The sequence below is a fragment of the Oncorhynchus tshawytscha genome, linkage group LG22, assembly GCF_018296145.1.
Source record: "Oncorhynchus tshawytscha isolate Ot180627B linkage group LG22, Otsh_v2.0, whole genome shotgun sequence".
NCBI classification, from domain to species: Eukaryota; Metazoa; Chordata; class Actinopteri; order Salmoniformes; family Salmonidae; genus Oncorhynchus; species Oncorhynchus tshawytscha.
The window spans coordinates 15,217,525-15,240,223 of NC_056450.1; the positions used below are offsets into that span (position 1 = coordinate 15,217,525).

Here is a 22,699-nt window from a genome sequence, read left to right on the forward strand (position 1 = left end):
TCTTTCTGAGCTCCTACATCTATATTCTACACTCCTGTCTAATTCTCCTGCCCTCCCACTGTATTCTAATCTTTCTCTACTGACCCTGTACCCTGTACTCTACTGACCCTGTACTGACCCCCCTCTGTCCGTCTTTCGCTATCTACCTCCCTCCATCCTCCCAGTGAACGTGTTCGGGGTGTGTGAGCTGGCTTCGTCATTGGAGAGTGTCTTGGTCTTAATTAGGGATCCAGGTCAGTCAGTCGGTATGCTATGTGTTTTCAGCTCTATTAAATGCAAGTTTTGGAACAGGCCTCAGACAGACACAGTGGCCCGGTTAAGTTGACCCACACATACCCACTTACTGAAGTAGAAATGAATGATATTGATTTATTTTTCTGGGGTTTTTGGGCATGAAGCTTACTTACAGCTGAAGCTTACTTACAGTTCAGTACGGTGGAAGGTTGTGAATCACAGCAGATCATAGGTGTCGATGGTCACCGTGGTAACACTTGTATTTTTTGTATTTGATCTTGTTTGTTGAGGCTGGGTTGTCAGAGGGGATTTTGCATTTTGAATAAAACCCATTTGGATATTTTGGGAATGTTTTTTGGTGCTACTTTCCCAAAATAGGTATCTCTTTCATTCTCTCACTTTTACTTGCTCTCTTTTACTACTCTCTCTTTCATTAGTTTGGATCCCCTCAGATTTATCCTTTTCTGTCATGTTTTTGTCTCATTTCTTCCCTCTCTATCTCACTCTCTCTCCACTTCCAAACTAAAGTAACACTTCACTTTATCACAATTTACTTTTTCTCCTCTTGGTTAAAATAATAATTATTATTGGTATTGATATTGCAGGCACACAGTTGTCGTGCATTTGTGTATAAACTTTTCATTTCAATGTTGCCTTTTTGTTTCTTTTCACTCTTGTTAGAAAATAAAAGTTTAGAATTGTTTTAGGAATCTTTTGACTCCTGTCCTTTTTTCCATCTGAATTTCTTTAAGTGGTTTGACAGAATAGTGAAGTTTGTGGTGCTGAATCGATCAGTACACTCCTTGTGTTGTGAACGTAAACCACAGGTGTAGTTGTTCCTGAGCTTCAGCAACTCCCTTGGGACAGTTTTGAGCATGGTGGTGTATGACAGAAAATATGGGAACAATTCAAAGGACGAAATCACTTCAACAAATGATATAGAAAAGGCTTTTATTGTAAAACGTTTATGGACCAGACATCACGGTATACTGAACAAACAGCCACATTGTTTTCTAGTCTAAGAATTCAACAAATTAAGAACATGTCACATCCACAATTTCACACCAACTTTTTGTCACGGTTTTTTTGAAGTATATGTTACTTTTTAACATTTATAGTCAACATGCAAGTAATCAAATGTCAAAGAACCACTTTCAACTCCTCAGATTGTGCTGTCATACTTTATAAGTAACTCCACCGCAGAATACGATCGTACCAGCCATCAGAAGACACGTTCAAGAAGATTTCCTCAACTCTCAACCACCAGAGATATAGTTGTCATGTTTCCTTTGCTGTGGGATTTGGTGTGGCTTTTTTTCCCCCTCACTGTGCTTCTCAATGTATTCATATTAAAACGTGCTCGTCAGATCTTACCACAATGTCCACGTTTCAGTCATGTTGTCCTTTACTTTATTCTTGTTGGCCAATGTGCTTTGTATACTCTGTTATATGCCATACACAAGCTTATTAGTGGGTGTTTGAGGCACTGTCCTTATAAGAATGGTATAGCAAAGAAACGCTGGTCAATAGCTACAGATTGGTTTATTTCACCAGCACTTTCTTTTCACTTCTGTTGTCTTGCCTACCTGCTTATGTTTATAATTCTTTCAGGCAGAAATGAGGGCTGTACAGACTCTTATCACCCAATCTCTCTCCAATATGCAATGGCAGATCAGTCGACAGTTGGTTTCTTTCCCTCTCCAAAGTAACCCACTTCCTCTGGACCATTTATTTCAATCACTCCTACACTTCCTCTCGATCTCACTTTGTTGGTCACCCTCTCTTTTCTTTCTCGGTCTTCCACCCTCTCCATTAGACAGTGGTGACTGACAGCAGAGGGTTGTAGACCTTCTTGCCGTCAGGGGACCTGGTTCCGTGGGCCAGTAGTTCCTGGATGGTGATCCAGTTGTCCAGGATCCTACGGCTCCGTTTCTTCTGGCTCCTCCTGTGGCTCAGCTCCAAGATGGTAGTGGGCTCCTGTCCCTGCGGAGCCCCCTGTTGTCCACCGCCACTAGACTCCCTATCCCTCTCCCTCAGGCAGTCCAGCCTGCTCTGCATCATAAACTCCCTGCGTCTGCGCTGTTCCCGGGCCCTGAGAAGCTGCTGCTTCCTTTCCTCCTTGGACCAATAGCGGCCCATCTTCATCTCGCTGACGGCATCGTCATCCGTGGTCATGCCGCTGCGCTCCTCCCGGATCTTAATGGCCCGGGCCTTCAGGAGGCGGTCCCTAACGGGCCGCTTGGCAACATAGCGAGATCCGTCGCTGCGTACTTTGACCTTCCACTCCATACGCGGCGAGGCCGGCGGAGGCAGGGGAGGGGGGATGGGTAAGGATGGCATGGACACAGGGCCCTGGGGGATGTCCTTGCATGTGCTCCCCAGGCTCATGGGACTCTCGCTGCCATCCCTGGGTCTCTCCAGGCCCTCGGATGTGGAGGGGGACCTCAGCTGCATGCAGCTCTGGTAGCGCAGGGGGATTCTGGAGCCAGAGTGGCGGCGGGACAGATAAGGACTGTTCTCAGCGCTACGCCCTTCCCTCCCCTCCACTGTCCCATTGGTTTTGGGGCATCTCACCCCTCCGTCTGACCCCCTCCTTGCCCCCCCGTCGCGGGACAAGGATCTGAACTTGGCCCCTCTCGGGCTAGAGGTCTTGACGTCCGCTCCCCTCCTGTGTGAGCTAGGGGAGTAGGGCTGGTTCAGGTTAGCCTGCCCCCTCTCACTCCTGCCTCCCCTCTCCCTGTGCCGGGTGGGGGTCCGCGACGGCAAAGAGGTAGAGTCTCCCCCCTCCAAGCTGCTGTGGCCATGTGCAGAGGGGGAGGGGTACTGTTCGCTGACCAGAGGGGTGCTCCTGCAGCTCTCCCCTCCTGTGTTGTAGGCGCTGGTGCTGTCCTTGTCGGAGCGTTCCCTCTCAGGGAGCTCATTAATGTCTGACAGCTCATGGTGACAGGACTCCTCGCTAACCAAAGGAGCCACCCATCCAGCCCCGGCCCCACTCTCCTCCTCCAGGGGCCATGCCTTCAGACAGCGCTCCCGGAGCTGCTGCATCTTCTGGGCCCTCAGGATGTTACGACACTTGAACTCCAGGTGGCGTAGCTCCTCTTCCACGAGGGCCATCTCATGCTGCATCAGGCTCTCATTCCTGTTCACATCCAGAGGAACCCCCCCATCGCCCCCCTGTCCCCCATGACCCCCATGCTCCCCCAGCAGCAGAAGAGCATTGCTGTTCTTCTCATAATAACACTTGATCTCCAATAGCTCCCTGTACCTCTCACACTCTTCTTCTGTCAGACCTGGCATCATCATCATCACTGGGTCAGCTGCGTAGACCCTCTCCCCTGCCAGGTCACCACCTCCTCCCCCACCCAGACAGTCCAGACCCAGTAGAGAGTCCGTGCTGAAGTGGAACTCTGTGGAGTGGCCATGTAGAAGGGGTGGGGTGTCCCTGTCCCCCTGGCCAGAGTGGAACCTGCGCATGCTGCCGGGGGTGTTGGTGGCGTTGGTGGTGGGGGCACTGGTCTGGTCGTCTCCTAGTAGGTCGTGTTCTGAGGACTCCTCATTGCGGGTACTCTCGTCTGTACGACCCACCCCGCTGTCCAGCTCCTGGCTGTTACTCAGCAACGTGTGGAGCAGGCCTGGAGAGTCACGGTGACCTCGCCCGCGGACCACCACCACACCACCCCCACCCACGACCCCTGGTCCTTCGCCCAGCATGGAGGCCCTGTTCCTCAGCTGATGGGGGCTGGGCAGGTGGACAGCGTTATCCAGAACCTCCAGGTCCAGTTCATCTGGGTCGAGCTGGTTGTCATTCTAAGTTGGAGAATGTGTTTCACGGATTGTGTTTATTTTGTTTGATTGCCGTTGTGGTTTCGTTATTGAGTTGAAGGTGTCATTGAGGCGGGAAAAGGGCAAAGGAGAAAGGAAAAGAAAGATTGAAATGATATGTTAGATTGAACAGTTTCTTGTACTCTTGGGAACCTCATACAACATGTTACAGAGGTATGTCTGTTAGCGTTTATCTCAGTCACTAGATGGCAGTAGGAGCCAAGGTAATGTGATTTCATTACCATTTTAAAGGCATTTTTACTGAGGGGTATTTTCCACTGAGCTGTCGGGATGAAAAGAAGGAAAATTGGACCCAAAGTTAAATGTATGCACATGCACACCCACCCACCCAACTATATGCACGCACGCACACACATGCACTTACAAGCGCGCACAAAAACACACACCACCACCACTCTGTGTGGTGTTTTTACCACCAGTGAATAGTACAGGAGAATTACAAATTGCTCGTTTTAATTTACTCCCTTTATCCAGATCCCCCTGAGATATTGATTAAATGTGTATGCTTTAATTCAGTAAACAAATCACCACTCAGAGTGGAGTTGATTACATTTAACCCTTAGAAACCTGGACCCAGTTTCCTTGCATAAACTAAATTGAAAGAAGTGTGAACAGGAGTGAAAGGAGACTCCAAATAACGTATTTCTGGAAAATAAATATAAAAACTGTTGGTATGCAAAGAATCTATGCAAATGTGTGGTTTGCATCACTTAATACCCTATTTTTCATATATATAAAACAAACTTTCAAGTGACTGAATATTTTTGCTCACAGTGTCATATTACAAAGATTGGCCACCAGATGGTGCCAAAAGTGTTTATTGCGATCACTTCAAGTTACTCTTTTTTATGTACTGATCGCGTGCAGACACTTTACCAGGTGTTTAAAGACAATGTTACATATATGTAACATTGGGTTTTAAAGGGTTAATTGATTTGGTTTACACTTGAATTGTTTAACTGTATTCAGGTTAAGAGATATTATTATTCAAAAAACCCTTAATTTCCTTATTTCTCTGTCGCTCTTTCCCGACCGTTGAATAAATCCTTAATATCTGCTCATATATACAGTCCTTGGATGATCCCCATCTCTTCTCCTCTCTTCACTCTGCGTTTTCAATGTGAGACTATACTTTATCGACAAATCTTATTATCATAGTTTTATTTTTTGTAAGATTACATTTGTTGCCCTTTTTTTAAACAATACTAAACATAGACAAACCATCAACAACATACAGACGCACACAAACATTCATAACATCACCCCTGCTCACACCCCTATCTCTCCCTGCCACATGGCCTCAAACTGCACTATTTTGTTTCTCTCTGTCTCCCACACAGTTTCAACATTTAGATAATAAAGCATTAGGCCTTTCCATTGTGTTAACGATAGAGGATTGGTTGATTTCCATTTTTGAAGTATATGTTGTTTCAAGATGATCGACTAGAAAAGTATCTTCCACTGAAGCCTCAAATGCCATGTCTTGGAATAGGTAGACAGACAGAGTAAAAATGCATTTACATTGTAATACTTCTGACAGACAACTCCACCCACAACTCATGGGCTTCATTTGTGAATTGTGTCCCTTGTGTAATTCATTTGAAACATTGGTTTATTCTGGATTAAGCACACATGTTTGTTACCTGTAATTTCGTTAGTTACAATATGTTCCAACATTCCCTCCATCTTGTGTCAATATCAGTTCCTTTTCATTCTTGGTTCCAATAGTTTATATTTCTTTCTAGGAGATTGTCAGGTAGACAGGTAAGATAAACAAAACCTTGCAGAAGGCCGATCATATGAACAGCATTTCCTGACTCAAATAGGATCGCTCTGACACCCAAACGACTTAAAATAGAAATATCTTGATAGGAAACATTTAAGTTGTGTGTATTTGAAAATATCTACATTTTGTCAGTCCAAAATAGCTTTTCAATGATTTAATGGAAATGCATTGATCTCCTTTTACCAAGCCATTTATGGTTCTATGCCTTTAGTTTTCCATGTGGACCAATTTATCTGTGAATTCTGAAAAGCTGTCCAATGATTGTTCCATAGGGTTGTGTTTTCAGGGAGTGATACTGGTTCTTGTAGAATACATTTCATTTTCTTCCATATTCGTATGGTGTTCCTAACCATGAAATTGTATTGTTATTCTAGCTGCAGTTTTAGTCTACCCTGCGTGTCACGTCTCTCTGCAGATTCGAGGGTGCCAGATGAATAAGGGGAATTTGAGGGTACTTGCAGTCGTGCCTTTGTCTGGGTAGCAGCCTACATTTAATGGCCCTCTCTTAAATCTGCCCTCTAGCTCATTCTGGGCTGAATGTGGACTGCATTCTGATGTCAACACTCTGAGTGTGTCTCAGAGCACACACACATTTGTTTTGCATGGCTGTGTGTGAGAAGGTATATTGGTGTGTGTCTATGCCTCGTGCATCACTCTCAGCATAAAAATGGTAAACTATGCCGTTCCATCTGGAGGTGTGTGTGGTCAGTGACTACCCATTTGCTGGGTGTGTGTATATACATTATGGGATGTCCTGGGACTGTGTCCTTATGTCTGTTGAGCTGTGACCTTGAGGGAAACAAAGCAATGCCACATTGGCACGTACTGAAAACAACCAGGCTCTCCCTCTCCTCGCTAGCTATCGCTCCCGTCCAGCTCCATTTCTCCCTGTCTCCCTGTCTCCCACGTCTCCTGTCTCCTTACATGGGTTAACAGGGTAGGTGGAGATTCATACCTCCAGTCTTATTTATTTTTTACACAAATGGTGTGTCTCTAGTGTAGAGGTTTCTATATGTCATTTTTTTATTTTATTTATTTATTTTACCTTTATTTAAACAGGTAGGCAAGTTGAGAACAAGTTCTCATTTACAATTGCGACCTGGCCAAGATAAAGCAAAGCAGTTCGACAGATACAACGACACAGAGTTACACATGGAGTAAAACAAACATACAGTCAATAATACAGTATAAACAAGTCTATATACAATGTGAGCAAATGAGGTGAGAAGGGAGGTAAAGGCAAAAAAGGCCATGGTGGCAAAGTAAATACAATATAGCAAGTAAAACACTAGAATGGTAGTTTTGCAATGGAAGAATGTGCAAAGTAGAAATAAAAATAATGGGGTGCAAAAGAGCAAAATAAATAAATAAATAAAAATTAAATACAGTTTGGAAAGAGGTAGTTGTTTGGGCTAAATTATAGGTGGGCTATGTACAGGTGCAGTAATCTGGAGCTGCTCTGACAGTTGGTGCTTAAAGCTAGTGAGGGAGATAAGTGTTTCCAGTTTCAGAGATTTTTGTAGTTTGTTCCAGTCATTGGCAGCAGAGAACTGGAAGGAGAGGCGGCCAAAGAAAGAATTGGTTTTGGGGGTGACTAGAGAGATATACCTGCTGGAGCGTGTGCTACAGGTGGGAGATGCTATGGTGACCAGCGAGCTGAGATAAGGGGGACTTTACCTAGCAGGGTCTTGTAGATGACATGGAGCCAGTGGGTTTGGCGACGAGTATGAAGCGAGGGCCAGCCAACGAGAGCGTACAGGTCACAATGGTGGGTAGTATATGGGGCTTTGGTGACAAAACGGATTGCACTGTGATAGACTGCATCCAATTTGTTGAGTAGGGTATTGGAGTCTATTTTGTAAATGACATCGCCAAAGTCGAGGATTGGTAGGATGGTCAGTTTTACAAGGGTATGTTTGGCAGCATGAGTGAAGGATGCTTTGTTGTGAAATAGGAAGCCAATTCTAGATTTAACTTTGGATTGGAGATGTTTGATATGGGTCTGGAAGGAGAGTTTACAGTCTAACCAGACACCTAAGTATTTGTAGTTGTCCACGTATTCTAAGTCAGAGCCGTCCAGAGTAGTGATGTTGGACAGGCGGTTAGGTGCAGGTAGCGATCGGTTGAAGAGCATGCATTTAGTTTTACTTGTATTTAAGAGCAATTGGAGGCCACGGAAGGAGAGTTGTATGGCATTGAAGCTTGCCTGGAGGGTTGTTAACACAGTGTCCAAAGAAGGGACGGAAGTATACAGAATGGTGTCGTCTGCGTAGAGGTGGATCAGAGACTCACCAGAAGCAAGAGCGACCTCATTGATGTATACAGAGAAGAGAGTCGGTCCAAGAATTGAACCCTGTGGCACCCCCATAGAGACTGCCAGAGGTCCGGACAGCAGACCCTCCGATTTGACACACTGAACTCTATCAGAGAAGTAGTTGGTGAACCAGGCGAGGCAATCATTTGAGAAACCAAGGCTGTCGAGTCTGCCGATGAGGATGTGGTGATTGACGGAGTCGAAAGCCTTGGCCAGATCAATGAATACGGCTGCACAGTAATGTTTCTTATCGATGGCGGTTAAGATATCGTTTAGGACCTTGAGCGTGGCTGAGGTGCACCCATGACCAGCTCTGAAACCAGATTGCATAGCAGAGAAGGTATGGTGAGATTCGAAATGGTCGGTAATCTGTTTGTTGACTTGGCTTTCGAAGACCTTAGAAAGGCACGGTAGGATAGATATAGGTCTGTAGCAGTTTGGGTCAAGAGTGTCCCCCTTTGAAAGGGGGATGACCGCAGCTGCTTTCCAATCTTTGGGAATCTCAGACAACACGAAAGAGAGGTTGAACAGGCTAGTAATAGGGGTGGCAACAATTTCGGCAGATAATTTTAGAAAGAAAGGGTCCAGATTGTCTAGCCCGGCTGATTTGTAGGGGTCCAGATTTTGCAGCTCTTTCAGAACATCAGCTGAATGGATTTGGGAGAAGGAGAAATGGGGAAGGCTTGGGTGAGTTGCTGTTGGGGGTGCAGTGCTGTTGACCGGGGTAGGAGTAGTCAGGTGGAAAGCATGGCCAGCCGTAGAAAAATGCTTATTGAAATTCTCAATTATGGTGGATTTATCAGTGGTGACAGTGTTTCCTATCTTCAGTGCAGTGGGCAGCTGGGAGGAGGTGTTCTTATTCTCCATGGACTTTACAGTGTCCCAGAACTTTTTGAGTTAGTGTTGCAGGAAGCAAATTTCTGCTTGAAAAAGCTAGCCTTGGCTTTTCTAACTGCCTGTGTATAATGGTTTCTAGCTTCCCTGAACAGCTGCATATCACGGGGCTGTTCGATGCTAATGCAGAACGCCATAGGATGTTTTTGTGTTGGTTAAGGGCAGTCAGGTCTGGGGAGAACCAAGGGCTATATCTGTTCCTGGTTCTAAATTTCTTGAATGGGGCATGTTTATTTAAGATGGTTAGGAAGGCATTTAAAAAAATATCCAGGCATCCTCTACTGACGGGATGAGATCAATATCCTTCCAGGATACCCCGGCCAGGTCGATTAGAAAGGCCTGCTCTCAGAAGTGTTTCAGGGAGCGTTTTACAGTGATGAGTGGAGGTCGTTTGACCGCTGACCCATTACAGATGCAGGCAATGAGGCAGTGATCGCTGAGATCTTGGTTGAAGACAGCAGAGGTGTATTTAGAGGGGAAGTTGGTTAGGATGATATCTATGAGGGTGCCCGTGTTTAAGGCTTTGGGGAGGTACCTGGTAGGTTCATTGATAATTTGTGTGAGATTGAGGGCATCAAGTTTAGATTGTAGGATGGCTGGGGTGTTAAGCATGTTCCAGTTTAGGTCGCCTAGCAGCACGAACTCTGAAGATAGATGGGGGGCAATCAGTTCACATATGGTGTCCAGAGCACAGCTGGGGGCAGAGGGTGGTCTATAGCAGGCGGCAACGGTGAGAGACTTGTTTTTAGAGAGGTGGATTTTTAAAAGTAGAAGTTCAAATTGTGTACAGACCTGGATAGTAGGACAGAACTCTGCAGGCTATCTTTGCAGTAGATTGCAACACCGCCCCCTTTGGCAGTTCTATCTTGTCTGAAAATGTTGTAGTTTGGAATTAAAATTTCTGAATTTTTGGTGGTCTTCCTAAGCCAGGATTCAGACACAGCTAGAACATCCGGGTTGGCAGAGTGTGCTAAAGCAGTGAATAGAACAAACTTAGGGAGGAGGCTTCTAATGTTAACATGCATGAAACCAAGGCTATTACGGTTACAGAAGTCGTCAAAAGAGAGCGCCTGGGGAATAGGAGTGGAGCTAGGCACTGCAGGGCCTGGATTCACCTCTACATCGCCAGAGGAACATAGGAGGAGTAGAATAAGGGTACGGCTAAAAGCTATGAGAATTGGTCGTCTAGAACGTCTGGAACAGAGAGTAAAAGGAGGTTTCTGGGGGCGGTAAAATAGCATCAAGGTATAATGTACAGACAAAGGTATGGTAGTATGTGAATACAGTGGAGGTAAACCTAGGTATTGAGTGATGAAGAGAGAGATATCTCTAGAAACATCATTGAAACCAGGAGATGTCATTGCATGTGTGGGTGGTGGAACTAATAGGTTGGATAAGGTATAGTGAGCAGGACTAGAGGCTCTACAGTGAAATAAGCCAATAAACACTAACCAGAACAGCAATGGACAAGGCATATTGACATTAAGGAGAGGCATGCTTAGTCGAGTGATCAAAAGGGTCCAGTGAGTAGTGAGGTTGGTTGGGGTCACGGCGATTCAGACAGCTAGCCGGGCCATCGGTAGCAAGCTAGCATAGGATGGAGGTCTGTTGTTAGCCACCTCTTGCGTTCCGTCAGTAGATTAGTGGGGTTCCGTGTGGTAGAGGGGATTAATCCAAATCACACAACAACAACAAAAATAAAAACAATAGATATAGTTATAGAGGCCCAAGAAGAAAACATAATAATAATAAAAATAAATAAATAGTCCGATTGTCTATTCAGATAGCAGCCGGTAAGACAGCTAACGGTTAGCAGGCCGCAGATGGGCGTTCAGGTAACGTCGCGACGGAGGAGCCAGCCGGATCTCCTTCGGGTAGATAACGTCGGCAGGCCAGCCGTGAAGGCCCGGTGGGGCTCCGCGTAGGCAGTAAAACGGGTCCGGATAGGTGACTGCAGCCCAGGAGTGATTGATGGAACTCAGGAGTGATTGACGGAGCTGGCTAGCTCCGGAATAATTGATGTTTGCTCCGGAATCGACGAAAGCCGATAGTCACACGGATAGCAGCTAGCTAGCTGTGAGATCCGGGTATGAATGTCCAGAGAGCAGTCGAAATCCAGGGACATGGAGAGAAAAATTGGTCCGGTATGTTCCGTTCCGAGCCGAGCCGCGCCGTACAAAACTGGCGATAGATTTTCGAGCTAAAGGATAGCTGATGACCACAAACCGTGGTTAGCTGAATACTAACAATTTGCCAGTAAAGAAGCTAACTAGCTTCTGGATTAGCTTCTGGCTAGTTTCAGGCTAGCTTCTTGGAGTTTCTGGCTAGCTTCTTGGAGGATTACAGATTTGAGGTAAATAATACTTTTTTATAAATATAAATTGGTGAGGCGGGTTGCAGGAGAGTGTTTTGAAGATGAGTTGATGGAAAATAAAAATAAAATGTATGTGAAAAAAGTTGTAAATATATATAGTTATATATATATATATATATATATATATATATCGGACACGACAAGACGAGAACAAAAGACTTCTGAACTGCTATGCCACCTTGGAGAGATTTCTTATGTCATTTTGTTAAGAAACTAGTTGACTTGAATTTGAATGAATTTTGGTGTGAAGAATGAAGCAACTTTGATGGTTATATGGTATTTACTGTGGTGTAGTTATCATGGTCTTGGTTAGTTTGTTTATATGGTATTTACTGTAGTGTAGTTATCATGGTCGGTTTGTTTATATGGTATTTACTGTAGTGTAGTTATCATGGTCGGTTTGTTTATATGGTATTTACTGAAGTGTAGTTATCATGGTCTTGGTTGGTTTGTTTATATGGTATTTACTGTAGTGTAGTTATCATGGTCTTGGTTGGTTTGTTTATATGGTATATCAGATAGTAAACCAGTTCAGAGGGTCTCTCACCTCTATTTCAGGCCGGGCCAGGAGCAGGGAGATGTTGGTGCTGTCCTCCTGGGTCAGAATGGCCACCGCCTCCTCTCTGTTCTGGATGTCCACCCCGTTTATCTGAGACACATCAGAAATGTTCTGGTCTGACCCTGCTTTCTGCCATAAAGGATAACCGAACGTTACCGAACGTTGTCTAACAACCCTACCTGTAAGATTCTATCCCCCTCTCGGATACGGCCATCCATAGCAGCTATACTATTGGGGTTGACCTGGAGAGAGAGACAGAGGATTAGGTTAGCTGGCAAACAGGCGATCAGAGCGAGTATAACCCTCATCCTCACTCCCATCCTCCTCACCTCGCCCACATAGATCCCCAGGTCCTCCTCATCGTCTGTCCGGTAGCACACCGTTAACCCCAGTTTGTCCTGCTGACGAGACTTATAGAGCTCCACCTCCTATTGAAATGCCAGACAAAACACACGTGTTAAACACATGAACACGGGTAATGGAGATGCAGAGGGCATGAAGAATGGGATTGCTGTTGAATTACACGGTAGGCAATTGGATCTGACAGGAAATTGTAGCCTCACCTCGTACTCCAACTCATCCTGCCTGAGATCCGCCTCATGCTGAGTGATATCAAAGTAGTCATTGGGGTCATAATATTCCGGCTCTAAAAGGCTGAGAAGAAGACAGAGAATATGTCAGTGTATCAAAATTTAAGCAGAGCCACAAACGGCAGAGCTTTCAAACATCTTATGGAATTTGAAAAGTAAATTGAATTATCTCTCTCACACACACGCACACTCCACTCACAGCTCGTTGAGCAGGTTGGGTTCCAGGATGGGTGGCAGTGGAGGGGAGGGGGGCGGGTGAGGGGGTGGGGCTCCACCTGGGTGGTGGGCGGTCCTTCCCAGAGTCAACATGTGTTGGAAGCTGATGTCAGTCTGAGTGCCGCTGTCCACACAGTCAGTCAGCCCCCCTGGAACTGCTACTGTCCCGTCCAGCCCCGCTAGTCGCCCTGCCAGTCCCGCCCGCCGCCGGGCCCCCCTCTTCAACACGTGAGACAGCAGGGGGTCTCGCACATCCAGGGTGGGGTCCCGTGAGAGACAGGACAGCTCCTTACCATTCACCTAGAGGAGGGGAGCAAGACCAGAGGTCAGAGTGGAGAAGGTAGTGGAAAAGGAGAAGAAAGGAAGAGTAGGTGAGTGCTGTCTAGAACCCAAAACCGTTCCTCGAATATCCCCATAGTAGAACCCTTTGAAGAACCCTTTTGGGTTCCATGTAAAACCCTTTACAAAGAGGGTTCTAGATGGAACCCAAAAGAGTGCTACCTGGAACCAAAACGGGTTCTACCTGAAACCAAAAATGGTTCTCCTATGGGGACAGCCAAAGAACCCTTTTGGAACCCTTTTTTCTAAGTGTGGTGAAGAATGATTAAACACAAAGGAGTACCAGGGCACCTACAGAGGGAGACGTGGAGAAATTGAGAGAGAGTAACACAAAGATGGAAAATAAACAGTTTATAGAGAGAAAGGGCAATGAGTGGAGAGAGTGTGTGATGACAAAACAGGTGCACCAAACAGGAGTATAGATAGCAGACTTTGAGCCACACTAGCGGATCTCTCGCCAGACATACAGACAGACCAAGGTTAGCTCACTGCGTGTTAGACTGAACCACAACACAAGGACTGAGGAGGAGAATACATGAACGCAACACACACACAGACAGGCCTAAGACACAGAACTAGGGTTAGACAGCAAACAGATAGCCATTGAAGATAAGAGAATAACACAGTACACCTCAACACATAGAGAAATGTGTAGGTTTAGTGTATGTTAATAATACACACATCACATGTAAGGTTACAAAGACACATCACAGTACGTGGTACATTTCTCTCAATTTAAAAGGTTTTGACATCACACAGCGGGGAGAAGAAAAACGTTATACTGAGACCTTCAGTCGACCTTCTCCATCAAAAGGACACAGCGTGTTACTTATTTGACCCTTCTGTTGAGAGAGGGAGAGCAATGGAATCATTAGAGAAGAGAAGGCTTACGTTAATAGGGTAGGCTCTGAGGAAAAGGTGAAAGTGCAATGTTTGTTGTAAGGAAATGGGTTATTACTGGTTGAGAGAAATGCTGCCTGTTGGTAGACTAATCTCTGTATTAGTCCTAAATCCCTCTGCATGTGTCCAACCATGCTGTACACGATCCTCTCTAGCCTCATTTATACCTTGCGCTAACATTTGTCCTTTGTCCTGATCTTGTCCACATTCTGATTGTTTTTTCATTCTCAGAAATATGTCTACACATGGTATTAAAATTGTGACCACATTTCCTGTTCCCTCCCTGTATGCAAATTATTTGACAGCTGTTCTTTCAAAATAATATTTATTTTCCCAATTTTAATACACACTTTGATGCCATAAGTCAATGATGCCACCTGCCAATGATTTTAGAAGCTGGGATAACGATGATTTAAATGGTTTCACTGTCCAGATCCCTCTAGACTTGCTGACATGTGCCTGACTGCCTCCGTAGGTAGTCACAATGCGTCTTTTCTTCATCTACACCTGTCTGGAAATGTGGGCACAATCAGAATGTGGACGAGATCAGGACAAAGGATGCATGTCAGAACCAGGTATAAACTGGGCTTCTGTGAACCAACACAACTCAGTCACATAGAATACATCTAACCAACACAACTCAGTCACATAGAATACCTCTCTGTAAATCAATGTGTGCCAACCCAGCCTAATAGATAAACCCTCTCTAGTTTCCTATATCTACATGTCTGTGAAGCCAGTTTCATAGTGCTCTCGATCTCTCTCTCTGTATCTCCGTATCTCCATATCTATGATGTTTGCCCCCTGCCAGTTGCTACAGAGAGAGGCAGATAGAGGAGGCTTTATGGGTGTAGATCTGCTGGGGTAATCCGATTTAAATAGCTGGGATGTTGATTTGGAGGTGACTGAACTTTCTCCATGAGAGAAGCAGTGATCCTGGTAACATCAAACATTACACCCCAACATTACGTTTGTTAAGAGGTGAAACATCAAACCACCATTTATACCCCTCTGACCAAATGGTAATGTGCTTTTTGGTGTGTATAGAACCTGCTGGTTGAAGTCATGAGCATATTGCACACAGCTGGGTGAATGTGCGTGAGGGTGTGCGTGTGTGTGTCACAAGTGCGCCTCCATATGTTTTAATGGAGACCTGTAGACAGTATCGAGGTGCTCTGAGTGACAGAAGACAGACACCTAGGCATACAGACATTGTGTTAGTGCATTCATGGTCACACACCGACCTTGGCTGTCTGGGGATTTCCACATCTTTATACCCTGCTTCCATGCCTCCATCGTTCCCCTCTCTTTTCTTGTCCCCTTCAAATAATTGCAATTCAAATCGATGTTCTTCTGTGCAGTCAACCACATAAACGTTCTTGCCACATTCGCTCTCTATTCTTTTCCATTTGGTTCTGGCCCCCCATGACTTTCTGCACCTCCTCTCTCCCTCCCCATGCCTTTCTGCACCTCCTCTCTCCCTCTCCATGCCTTTCTGCACCTCCTCTCTTCCTCTCCATGCCTTTCTGCACCTCCTCTCTCCCTCTCCATGACTTTCTGCACCTCCTCTCTCCCTCTCCATGCCTTTCTGCACCTCCTCTCTCCCTCTCCATGCCTTTCTGCACCTCCTCTCTCCCTCTCCATGCCTTTCTGCACCTCCTCTCTCCCTCCCCATGCCTTTCTGCACCTCCTCTCTCCCTCTCCATGCCTTTCTGCACCTCCTCTCTCCCTCTCCATGCCTTTCTGCACCTCCTCTCTCCCTCTCCATGCCTTTCTGTACCTCCTCTCTCCCTCTCCATGCCTTTCTGTACCTCCTCTCTCCCTCTCCATGCCTTTCTGCACCTCCTCTCTCCCTCTCCATGCCTTTCTGCACCTCCTCTCTCCCTCTCCATGCCTTTCTGCACCTCCTCTCTCCCTCTCCATGCCTTTCTGCACCTCCCTCTCTCCCCCTCCATGCCTTTCTGCACTTCCTCTCTCCCTCTCCATGCCTTTCTGCACCTCCTCTCCTCTCTCCATGCCTTTCTGCACCTCCTCTCTCCCTCTCCATGCCTTTCTGCACCTCTCTCCATGCCTTTCTGCACCTCCTCTCTCCTTCTCCATGCCTTTCTGCACCTCCTCTCTCCCTCTCCATGCCTTTCTGCACCTCCTCTCTCCCTCTCCATGCCTTTCTGCACCTCCTCTCTCCCTCCCCATGCCTTTCTGCACCTCCTCTCTCCACTCCCCATGCCTTTCTGCACCTCCTCTCTCCCTCTCCATGGCTTTCTGCACCTCCTCTCTCCCTCTCCATGCCTTTCTGCAACTCCTCTCTCCCTCCCCATGCCTTTCTGCACCTCCTCTCTGCCTCTCCATGCCTTTCTGCACCTCCTCTCTCCCTCTCCATGCCTTTCTGCACCTCCTCTCTCCAGGCCTTTCTGTACCTCCTCTCCATGCCTTTCTGCACCACCTCCCTCCCCATGCCTTTCTGCACCTCCTCTCTCCATGCCTTTCTGCACCTCCTCTCTCCCTCCCCATGCCTTTCTGCACCTCCTCTCTCCATGCCTTTCTGCACTCTCCATGCCTTTCTGTACCTCCTCTCCATGCCTTTCTGCACCTCCTCTCTCCCTCCCCATGCCTTTCTGCACCTCCTCTCCCCATGCCTTTCTGCACCTCCTCTCTCCATGCCTTTCTGCACCTCCTCTATCCATGCCTTTCTGCACCTCCTCTCTGCCTCTCCATGCCTTTCTGCACCTCCTCTCTCCCTCTCCATGCCTTTCTGCACCTCCTCTCTCCCTCTCCATGCCTTTCTGCACCTCCTCTCTCCATGCCTTTCTGTACCTCCTCTCCATGCCTTTCTGCACCTCCTCTCTCCCTCTACATGCCTTTCTGTACCTCCTCTCTCCCTCTACATGCCTTTCTGTACCTCCTCTACATGCCTTTCTGTACCTCCTCTCCATGCCTTTCTGTACCTCCTCTCCATGCCTTTCTGCACCTCCTCTCTCCATGCCTTTCTGTACCTCCTCTCCATGCCTTTCTGTACTTCCTCTCTCCCTCTACATGCCTTTCTGTACCTCCTCTCTCCCTCTACATGCCTTTCTGTACCTCCTCTCCATGCCTTTCTGCACCTCCTCTCTCCATGCCTTTCTGTACCTCCTCTCTCCATGCCTTTCTGTACCTCCTCTCTCCATGCCTTTCTGCACCTCCTCTCTCCATGCCTTTCTGTACCTCCTCTCCATGCCTTTCTGCACCTCCTCTCTCCATGCCTTTCTGCACCTCCTCTCTCCATGCCTTTCTGTACCTCCTCTCCATGCCTTTCTGCACCTCCTCTCTCCATGCCTTTCTGCACCTCCTCTCTCCATGCCTTTCTGTACCTCCTCTCCATGCCTTTCTGCACCTCCTCTCTCCATGCCTTTCTGCACCTCCTCTCTCCATGCCTTTCTGCACCTCCTCTCCATGCCTTTCTGCACCTCCTCTCCATGCCTTTCTGCACCTCCGCTCTCCATGCCTTTCTGTACCTCCTCTCCATGCCTTTCTGCACCTCCTCTCTCCATGCCTTTCTGTACCTCCTCTCCATGCCTTTCTGCACCTCCTCTCTCCCTCTCTGTGTTTTCTTTGCTCACACCTCTTTCCAAACCCCACTCCCCTGCCATTGTCTCCCTCTTCCTCTTTCCCTTCTGTCGCTCTTTGCCTCTCTCACTCTCTCTCTTTACCCCCCCCCCATCTCTCTCTATATCACTCACTCACTCCCTATATCGCTCTCTCCTCATGCTGCCTCAGCACTCTTCTTTCTCCAGCCCCTCCCTAGAGGATACAAAACATGCTCTTATATCTGTGCTGTTTCCTTCCCTTGCCCGTTTGTCCTTCCTATACTAATGACCCTCCATACATCTCTGTCGCTCTCACCCTCTTAATGAGTTCTTTCACTTGAAGACAAACTAAGAAACCTAATTTCTTTGCATGGCATCTTCCGCCACGCCAAATGGAGTTAACAGTGTGAAGCCTGACTGTATTTTTTTATTTGCCAAGTCTAATGAAATTGTCCCTTTACAAAAGCTTGTCCTGCAACTTGCATTTTTTTCCTCTCTCTTCTTTTGTCTACACATGACAGGAACCAAGTGAGATGGAGCATTTGAGACAGTGAGTTGTTTTTCTCCTGTAACACCATCATTAGGACCAATGAGGGATAGGGTATATAGAAGACCAGCTCTTTGGCCATTGCTGACAGTCTGAGAACACAGAGAGAGGATGGAGGGGGACGCCCGTTGCATTCATTATCAATGAGAGGCAGTGAGATTGCTTTGAGGATGGCTTCGTACAGGTTCACGGTTGTTGTGCATTAGATTGGAAGGATAACTCATCTTGACGTGTTGCGCAATGCATTATACATCCACTGGTCCATTATGTCAGCTGATTTCATGACCTAAAACCTCTGACCTTTGCAGAGTCTCATATTATCCAATGACAGTCGAGACGAATTGCCAATGAGAGCGAGCGAGCAGGGTGTGTATTGCTCATTCTTCCACTAAAGTTATATTAAATAACAGGCGTGAATTGAGACCGAGTTCCGTGCCGTTACATATTCCTGTCATTGTCTACGTTATTCGGAGTAGCACAGCAGGGGGGTGGTTGGGAGAGGCTGTCGAACGAGTGGTGGGGGTGAAAGAGAGAGGGCGATGAAAGAGAAGCAGGTAGTTCAAAGGGATGAGAGGAAAAAGCGAGGGAGAGGCGCTGATGGAGAGCAGCACCGGGGGAGGGGGAGGTAAAATGATGACGGGGGGGTGAAAGAGGAGTGAAATACAGCACAAAGAAAGAGGGAAGGAGCTTTCAGGGACTCGTAGATTGTAAGTTTATAATACAAGTTGACTCATTTTGGGTGTGACTGTCTCATGGCTCCATGCTCGTTGGTGAAGTAAATAGTGGAAACACACAGAGGAACCTCCAGGGACATGTAGAGGCTTAATGAGGCTTTATCTCCTAACTTTTAGCTGCAGTTTGATGGAATATCTACAGTACACCAGACTCTGGGAGAGGGAAAGACCGAGAATGGGTGGTGTACTGTACACCCACCCAAACATATGAGCAGTAAAGGAGGATTTGACAAATGTATCGACTCAAACTCTATACTGACTCGTATTCTTCCCTGTGAATAATTTAGCTTATCACTCAAACAATTTGCATAAAAATGAATAATAAACAATCCAAATGGTTTCCCTCCTTCTTTTGTAACGGCTGTGTGCTGACCGTGCCCTGCTGCCCTTCACATATTCAATTCTACTTGTTGGGTAATTGATTTTTCTCATCTCTCATGCTTTGAAGGGTCTAGTCCCCTCTTCACAAAATCAATTATATCTGGAGACATGCTCAGTGCCGTCTGGTTCTAACCCCAGCTGTTTGATATCACAGGGGGACATTTACACAGGCCAGTGGGAAGTGGTTGAGCTCAGACATAGACAAAGATGAGCTGCTATTGACTTGGGGACTACTCAAACATTCAGGGAAATTGGGAAACTAATAAACTAACAAGCATATTTGGGGTTAATAGATTGATTCTCAGAAACGCCATTGTCAATAGAGCTATCAATAACTACAGTCTGAGAAAAAAAGGTTTAAATAGAGGTCTTCGGCTGTCTCGATAGGAGAACCCTTTTTGGTTCCAGGCAGAACCCTTTTGGGTTCCATGTAGAACCCTCTGTAGAAAGAGCTCTACAGAGAATCGAGAGGGTTCTACCTGGAACCAGAAAGTGTTCTTCAAATGGTTCTCAAAAGGGCCGAAGAACCGTAGATAGATAGCGTAGGCTAGAGTGTAAGCAGATTTGTTTTTCTCCTATTTTTTAAAACTCATTTTGGAGCTGTATGTATTTGTTATTGTCTAAGAAAGTGGTCATGTATTTCCACACACACACACACGACCAGAAATACAACCCATAAACCCCCTCTCCTCCCTTTATGACCTCCAACCTAATCACATACACACACACACACACACTTAATCATACAAATACAAATTTACCAGAGAGAGGTGTTCCCAAGGGAAAAGATACAGGCACCATGATAAAGAGGCAGATGAGTTGAATAAAAGAAGCCTGCTTTGAGGTGAGTACCAAGCCAATTAGTGAGAGTCAACAGATATTTCCATTGACAGATAATTCTCTACGGAAGGCCCATAGACCGTGAACCCTCACTGAAAAAGTGTGTGACTGTCTGAATGTGACTGTCTTTTCGCTTAGTTTTTCAGAGCAAGAGAGTGATGGAAGACAGGAGACAGAAGGTGGAAGCGGAATCTCTGTGGGTGTGACTGTGGGGAGCCGTTTAGATATTTGTAGCCAGAGAGGAAGTCAATCAATACACAGATGCTGAGAGGAAGAGAAGAAGAGGAGAAAAGGGGCAGATGGGATTCAATCTAAGACAGGTGAAGGAGACAATGAGAGAGACAGATATTGGTTTGGATACAGAAACATTATGTCTGAGGGCAAAGTCAATCTCAATGTCAGGTTGTCATATCACGGCACTCATCATTGGGATATGTCTATATAATAAAATTGGTGCTTTTATGTGCATTGATATGAGTGAGTGAGTGTGTGTGTGTGTGTGTGTATGTGCGTGTCATCTGTGTATGTTTGTCTGTGTACTCTATACACATGTTAGTAGGTTATCTAGATGACCTGTACTCCACACACAGAGACGCTTACAAAGCTCTCCCTCGCCCTCCATTTGATAAATCTGACCACAACTCGATCCTCCGGATTCCTGCTAACAAGCAAAAATTAAAGCAGGAAGCACCAGTGACTCAGTCTATAAAAAAAGTGGTCAGATGAAGCAAATGCTAAACTACAGGACTGTTTTGCTATCACAGACTGGAACATGTTCCGGGATTCTTCCGATGACATTGAGGAATACACCACATCAGTCACTGGCTTTATCAATAAGTGCATTGAGGACGTCATCCCCACAGTGACTGTACGTACATACACCAACCAGAAGCCATGGATTACAGGCAACATTCGCACTGAGCTAAAGGGTAGAGCTGCCGCTTTCAAGGTGCGGGACTCTAACCCGGAAGCTTACAAGAAATCTATGCCCTGCGACGAACCATCAAACAGGCAAGCGTCAATACAAGACTAAGATCGAATCCTACTACACCGGCTCTGACGCTCGTCGGATGTGGCAAGGCTTGCAAACTATTACAGACTACAAAGGGAAGCACAGCCGCGAGCTGCCCAGTGACACAAGCCTACCAGACGAGCTAAATCACTTCTATGCTCGCTTCGAGGCAAGCAACACTGAGGCATGCATGAGAGCATCAGCTGTTTCGGACGACTGTGTGATCACGTTCTCCGTAGCAGACTTGAGTAAGACCTTTAAACAGGTCAACATACACAAGGCTGCGGGGCCAGACGGATTACCAGGACGTGTGCTCCGGGCCTGTGCTGACCAACTGGCAGGTGTCTTCACTGACTTTTTCAACATGTTCCTGATTGAGTCTGTAATACCAACATGCTTCAAGCAGACCACCATAGTCCCTGTGCCCAAGAACACAAAGGCAACCTACCTAAATGACTACAGACCCGTAGCACTCACGTCCGTAGCCATGAAGTGCTTTGAAAGTTACCTGGACTATTTGCATTGTGTGCTCCCCCCCTCCCAACCCCTCTTTTACACTGCTGCTATGTACATACTACCTAAATTGGCCTGACCAACCAGTGCTCCCGCACATTGGCTAACCGGGCTATCTGCATTGTGTCCCACCACCCGCCAACCCCTCTTTTTATGCTTCTGCTACTCTCTGTTCATCATATATGCATAGTCACTTTAACCATATCTACATGTACATACTACCTCAATCAGCCTGACTAACCGGTGTCTGTATATAGCCTTGATACTCTTTTTTCAAATGTCTTTTTACTGTTGTTTTATGTCTTTACTTACCTACACACACACACATACCTTTTTTTCACACCATTGGTTAGAGCCTGTAAGTAAGCATTTCACTGTAAGGTCTACACCTATTGTATTCGGCGCACGTGACAAATAATCTTTGATTTGATTTATCAATGAGTGGCCATGCGTTTGCACAGTGTGTATGTCAGAACTTTTCAGTACGAAAAAGGCACATTAGGCTTGTTTAATGACTTCAGTTGCCGTGGCAACGGCCTCGCATTGCAACCCATGCTACAGAGAGGGAGAGAGAGACTGGAGGCGGTAGAGACTGAGGGGCGGAGGGGGAGACCGAAGAGGGGTGGGTGGTGCAGCACAAAATGGATACTGTACTCACTGTGTGGTGTAGATACATGAATGTTCTGGTTAGTTTGCTATGCATTACACATAAACTCAACTAATGCTTATTGTAAATACATAGACTCATGTAGGCTGTAGACACTGATATAGGAGGTGACCTTCACCACTTTCACCTGGGGAGTGACAGGAGGCAGAATGTAAAATATGGGTGTGTACATTAATATGTTCCTCTGGGCTTGTAGATTGTATTCAGGCAGACAGAACTAGCCTTTCAGTTGACCGTTATGTTTGCATTATATCAAGAGTCTAAATTTGAACGTGTAATTACACGTTTGTGAACAGCCCAGAACTGAGCACCAAAACCTCAAACATGCAGTGTTTTAGAAAGCAATGCAAATATGCAAATGCAATTGTGCAATGTGATGTTTTTTTTGTCTTC

General features: G+C 46.2%; 1 protein-coding gene across 1 annotated transcript in view; it reads right to left on the reverse strand.

Moving 5' to 3' along the window:
- Window positions 1-1,123: 1,123 nt before the first annotated feature.
- Window positions 1,124-22,699, reverse strand: part of LOC112221907 (PDZ domain-containing protein 4-like) — a 28,620-nt gene continuing 7,044 nt past the window's right edge. Inside the window, exons 2-8 of the mRNA XM_024384336.2 lie at window positions 13,938-13,991; window positions 12,794-13,110; window positions 12,568-12,658; window positions 12,334-12,432; window positions 12,184-12,246; window positions 11,993-12,094; window positions 1,124-4,041 (exon numbers count right to left, since the gene is read on the reverse strand). Coding sequence (XP_024240104.1) covers window positions 2,047-4,041; window positions 11,993-12,094; window positions 12,184-12,246; window positions 12,334-12,432; window positions 12,568-12,658; window positions 12,794-13,110; window positions 13,938-13,991 — 2,721 coding nt within the window. The 3' untranslated portion in view covers window positions 1,124-2,046. The remainder of the gene's footprint in view (window positions 4,042-11,992; window positions 12,095-12,183; window positions 12,247-12,333; window positions 12,433-12,567; window positions 12,659-12,793; window positions 13,111-13,937; window positions 13,992-22,699) is intronic.